The 6,187-nt window shown below is 34.8% G+C and overlaps 1 protein-coding gene across 1 annotated transcript; it reads left to right on the forward strand.

The window, feature by feature from the left end:
• Nucleotides 1-1,617: 1,617 nt before the first annotated feature.
• Nucleotides 1,618-5,561, forward strand: LOC114738300 (receptor-like protein EIX1). Its single transcript, XM_028926340.1, has 2 exons — nucleotides 1,618-4,000; nucleotides 5,505-5,561. Exon 1 carries the CDS (start codon nucleotides 1,618-1,620, stop codon nucleotides 3,991-3,993), a length of 2,376 nt encoding a protein of 791 aa, XP_028782173.1. The 3' UTR covers nucleotides 3,994-4,000; nucleotides 5,505-5,561.
• Nucleotides 5,562-6,187: the final 626 nt, after the last annotated feature.

A 6,187-nucleotide genomic window follows, 5' to 3' on the forward strand; every position in this document is an offset into this window, starting at 1 on the left:
GTTCTTTTATCTTATATTTTCATATCAAAATTTTATAACCCACTTCTTTAATTTTTTAAAACAAGCTCATTAAAATTTTTCCTTTCTTTCTTTTCTCTTCATTTCTCTCACACCAAACAGACCCTAACTTGCTACAAATCTGAATCAAAACATCACGGTAACCAACAATTCTAGTTCTAAATGATTTGAGAATGTACAAAAATTAGTTAAAGTAGTTATTTGTAATAATAAATGAGCGTAGGCTTTTCTAAAATACCTTTAATAATCATGTGTATTGGAACTCCTTTTTGATAGAACTCCTTAACATCTGTAATCAACAGAAATATTTTAAAATGAAAATTATAACTTTGGAATACAAAGTAAATTGAGGTTTTTTATTTAAAATTAAAGTGAATTTCTTGTCTGCCTCTTAGAATAAAATAAGAATAGAATTTTGAATAATGCTTGTGCAGAAGTACCAAATATTGGGTACACCAGTCTCATAAGGATTTTATGATTGGAAAGTCTGATGGGGTTGTATGTGATGAACTTTCTTGAAGAAGAAATGAAAGAGGTCTTGTAAAGTATTCTCCACATGTTTGGTTACTGCTTTGGTTAGTCAACTTTGGTGGATCCAATTATGTAGAAAATGAAGTTAATTTGACAGAATTGGCAACACCTCACTTTCATCAAAGGAAATTGTGAAAAGAAGGTTAATTAAAAACTCTTCAGTGGATCCCACCAAGGTGCATGAATGACGGAAATTCATAATAGCAATTGAAGTATGGATCAATTAGGTTTTTCTCTTCCATCTCTAATTTAAGAGAAGAACTTCACATACCAATAATATCCAGAAGTGGGTTCCACCAATTAATGCACAGAATTAAGTGTGAACCTGTGACTTGAGAGAAGCAGACGAAAACTCTACAATCTAAATAAAGTGATTGACTGTGATTTGAGGCAAAGACTAGGGGGGAAAAAAAGGTTGGAAGACTTGAAAAGAAGGGGGGGTTAGAAGACTTTTGTGAAGGAAAAAAATACAAAGACTGTACAAAAGGACGAAATCTTGAGAAAGAGTAAGCTATACAAATATTTCTTCTATTTTTGAGAATTAACGTAAATTATCTTAAATTTTGCTAAAATATATACAAACATTCATTTTATTTTTAAATGCAAATTAAATCGTGTCAACTTCCTTCAATTTGTTTTTTTTTTCCCTAAATAATAATCGTGCAAACCTCCTAGCCACTTTCAAAATTAACTTCTGCTGACAATGGAAAGAATCTTCAAAAACATTTAGAACAAGTCCATGCATTTTATCTTTCGTTTTTTTGGGATTTTTTTGATACATTTCAAAATTAAAGAGAAATTTGTGATAGAAAAATATTGAAGGAAAAGTTCAAGCAATTCTTTTTAAAAAAATTTAGTGAGGTTTTGTCTAAAATTTTCTATAAAGAAACCGAATATATATTTTCGCAAAATTCAAAAAAAAAAAAATCATGTAATCCCCCCTGGCATTAAAATGCCAAACATCAACTTCACCACCAGATATATATAAACATAACATAGCTAAGATATTTAACAAGCCTTCAAAAAACCGTTTTCATCCTTGCTTCGTCTCTTGATCAAACCACTACCATGATGATGCTTCGTTTTACATCACAAATCTCTCTTATTTTGTTGGTGTTACTATGTGCAGTGACATTCAACAGAATCTTTTGCTGCCATGAAAGGGATCGAAGTTTACTATTAATCTTCAAACAAGGCGTTGTAGATCCTTCTTCTCGCCTCTCCTCTTGGTCAACTCAACAAGATTGCTGTGAGTGGCATGGAGTTTTATGTGATCTCAACACCGGCAGAGTCACAAATCTTTTTCTGCAAAACCAATTTCAGAATGGTTCAGAATCCTTGGGAGGTGAAATCAACTTACCTTCATTACTTGAACTTGAATTTCTACAAACACTGGACTTGAGCTTCAATGATTTTCAACGTATAAGCATGCCATCGATCAATACTTCTGCTCTTGTTCATAGTCATTTACCTGCAAATTTTTCCAAGCTTTATTTCCTGAGATTATCACACAATGATCGTCTTCGCATTGATAATCTTCACTGGCTTTCCCGACTTCCTTCCTTGACCAGTCTTGATCTCAGTGGCATTCATCTTCCTATGGAAAAGAATTGGGTTCAATCATTAGCTTCACTACATCTGGAGAGATTATACCTGCGTGATTGTCAGTTGACCAGCTTCATTTTGTCTATTGAGAATGCCAGTTTTAGCTCACTCTTATTTCTCGATCTTGGTCTAAATGATTTTAGACATGGATTGCCTAAATGGTTGTTTAATCTTAGTAGTGACCTCTATTATATTGATCTCAGACAATGTAATGTAAGAGGTCAAATTCCAGATTTTTCGGCCTACCGAAACCTGCATATCTTAGAACTATCAAACAACAAACTCACAGGATCAATACCAGATTGGTTAGGCCAGCTTGCTCGCTTAACTAGCCTTAATCTATCTATGAACTGGTTTCATAGTTCCATTCCTTCCAGTCTCGGAAACTTATCAACTTTATCATATTTAGATATTAGCTTTAACCAATTGAGCGGGACGCTTCCAAAAGCCCTGGAGCAAACCTATGTGATATTGGGTTTGTCACACAACTCAATTGGAGGAGATATATCAAACTTGTTGCTGACCAGTGATTTTGTACTTATGTCATATAATAAGTTTGAAGGACAGCTTCCTCGTATATCATCTAATGTCATCGCTTTGGATTTGGCTTACAACTCTTTCTCTGGATCTTTATCCTCTCTTTTATGTCACACTGAGAGTGACATAAATTCCTTGTTGTATTTGGACACATCCAATAATTTTCTGAGTGAAGAACTTCCAGCTTGTTGGAGCAACTGGCCACGCTTGTCTTACATCTACTTAGGGAGTAATAAGTTGCCTGGTGAAGTTCCTCCATCCATGGGTTCATCATTGCTTAAGCTTAGGTCTCTAGATTTACATAATAATAGCTTTTCTGGAGACATACCATGGACTTTTCAGACTTGTGCATCTCTGGTGCTGATCAACCTGGGAGGAAACAACTTTGCTGGAACTGTACCAATATGGATGCAGCAAAGTGTAGCAGTTTTAAAACTGAGATCCAATCAATTCATAGGCGACATTCCACCACAGATATGTAATCTGTCTAATTTAATTGTGTTGGATGTTGCAAATAACAAACTTTCTGGATCCATTCCTTCCTGTCTACACAACTTAACTAGCTTGGTTTCAGGACTTCTCAGTAATGCTCTAATCAATGAAGCTGCAGATCTGCCTGTGTGGGTTAACTACCCAACTCCATATGAATTCAAAATTGATTTGCATATAAAAGGTCAAGAATTAAAGTATGAAAAGAACCTAAAACTTGTGCGGAGCATTGATCTCTCATCTAATAAGCTATCTGGAGAAATTCCTGCACAGTTGTTTGGACTCAACATGTTGCAATCGTTGAACTTGTCTTATAATCATTTGACAGGAGGGATATCAGAGAGGATTGGGGAGATGAAATTTCTCGAGTCTCTTGATTTCTCCCACAACAGTCTTCATGGCAATATTCCTCAAAGCTTCTCCACTTTGTCTTTTCTAAGTGTTTTGAATCTGTCATATAACTACTTCATTGGACAAATTCCACTAGGGACACAGCTTCAAAGTTTTGATGCATGGAGTTACATTGGGAATCCTGAACTTTGTGGTGATCCTCTTCAAAAGAAATGCACAACAGAAAGAAACCCAAATAATACAATACAACTACTTGAAGGGAATGACGATGACGCTTTTCTAAAGTCATTGTATCTTGGAATGGGTGTTGGATTTGCGGTTGGATTCTGGACAGTTTGTGGTTCTCTGTTCTTCAATAGAGCATGGAGGCATACTTGTTTCCGGTTCTTTGAGTTCATAACCGGTCAAATCTACGTCTCAGTGGCCACAAAGCTTCGGAGATTATTCTCTTTATGGGAATAAGTTATAGGTAAAGGTCAATTGTAAAGTATTTTTTTTCTTTATTTAATTTAAGGTGTTCTTATATTATATAACACACACATATATATAGTTTCCTTGTTTCTGAACATTTTATCATTGTTGTAATGATTTCCTCTTTCTGTTTGTTACTTGTTAATAGACCAATTGCATGACATTGTCTATGTAATGCCATGAGTTGGATTACTCATCAGTTCAGAAGCTCTGCTCTCCTCTTTCCATCCTCTTTGTTCCTCTTTTTTTTTTTTAATAACTATTGGATTAACATATTTCAATAGTTTAAATTTTAATTTTTATAAACTATTTATAGAAAAATTTTAAAAATATTTAGTGCATTTACAAGCCATTAGATTTAAATTTTTATAGAATTTGTAATTTATTATTTATTTCTATAATTTAATATTTTAATAATAGTTTTCAAAAGATTTAAATCTCAACTGTTAAAATATTAATCCAATGGTTAGAAAAAGAAGACAGAAAAAAAAGCATGGAAAGGAAAAAGAAAAGGTTTTGAACCAAATTGCTTGTCTGATTTTAACGGTGTTTTTTTTTTTTTTAAGAAAAAAGTTTAGGTGAGTTGAGTCCAAATGTTTATTAGGACTAGGACACGTTTTTGTTTAATAGTGTGATTTTGTTTAAGCTTATGTTGCTATTTATGGTATTATTTGCTACTTCTATGATTTTTCAGGCCCAAAAAAAAAAGTGAGTGTGGTTTTAACGGATGAAACAAGGATTACTGTGTATTTTTTTAGTTCTAAAGTACATATTTTGGATTAAATTACCCTTTGTAACATTGATAACTCTCTATTTTTAATATATTGAAAGAATATTTTGAGTGATTTTTGGAGAGTTATCAATAAGATTTTGGATGATTTAAAGGAGATTTGAAAAGAAATTAATTGTGAGCATTATTTGAAGGATTTTCTTGTAAGTACCTTAATTTGGAATTAATAAAAATAATTTATACTAAGTTTAACATTTAGTTGATTTTATCTTATCTTATTTTAATTTCTTAGCGTTTATTCCTTTCTCTTTTATTTGTTTTATTTTATTTTCCCTCCTCCCTCAGCTTTCACGCAACGCACCCTTTGGAGTCAAAGGGAGCTTGGAACAATGAGGAGCACGAGCTGACTGTGGAAGGCTGGACGCAGCGTTTTGGAAGAGACGGGTTCTGTTTTGAAAGGGGAGGCCGCCGAATGAGTGAAGGGGGCTGGTTCTCGTTAGAGGAACACAGGACGGCGCCGAACTCTTGTGGAAGAAGGGAAGCGTACCGTTCTTTTGCTGGAGCTCGACGGAGACAAGCAAGGAAGAGCTGGTGGATCATCTTCTTTATCTGAAAGGCGACGAGCTGGTTCGAACAAAGGCAGCTGGTTCTAGTTCAAGGGAGAGAAAAGCTGGTTCTGGGTTGAAAGAAAGGAGCCGAACTGGTGTAGTGAGGCTGTGTTTTCGACATTGTTCGGATCATCTTCTCTGCTGGTGGCCAACTGATTCTGCAGGAAAATGGCGACAGCAAGGAGCTTGAGAGGACGAGTTCAGGCGAAGGATTGAGGAGAGGAGACCACTAGCAGTGTTCTGTTTTTTTTTTTTTTCCTCCTTTAATTTCGGTTATGAATTTTGAATCTGAATTTTATTGTTGCTGAGACTGATTATATTCATGTGTAGCTAATTTTCTTTACAGCCCAGGGAACTATGAACTTGTTAGTAGGTTGACCTTTGTTTTCACTGAATTGGGAATACTTAATGTTAAAATTTGGTTACTTAATATTGTTCTTTATTTGTGAATTTCACCGTTAATTGTGAATTTGAGAATTAAAATTTTTCTTGACAAAGGAGGTTTTTAATTAAGCTCTTAGATTAAGTAATATGAGATTGGATGATAATTTAATTTGTGATTAGGATAAAAATATACCTAATTGCCCCCTATAATTGTTGACAAGTGAGACCAAATTGTTTAGCCTCTTAGTAATTGTGTGTGAGATTACATAATTAATTTTAGGGCTGCACATAGGCAGGGCTGAACAAGGTAAGCCCTTGCCTGATACCCAACCCGGAAGATGAGCAACCTAAAAGATGAGCAAGCTGCGTTTTGTAGCCCGTACCTGGCCCTGCTCAGTAGAAACCCTAACCATTTTGGGCAGGGCAAGGGCAGGTTGGGCAAGGTAGGCTTTTCTGCCTAGCT

Source organism: Neltuma alba, unplaced genomic scaffold (genome assembly GCF_004799145.2).
Source record: "Neltuma alba isolate B1F8T4 unplaced genomic scaffold, ASM479914v2 tig00013571_pilon, whole genome shotgun sequence".
Taxonomy (NCBI): Eukaryota; Viridiplantae; Streptophyta; class Magnoliopsida; order Fabales; family Fabaceae; genus Neltuma; species Neltuma alba.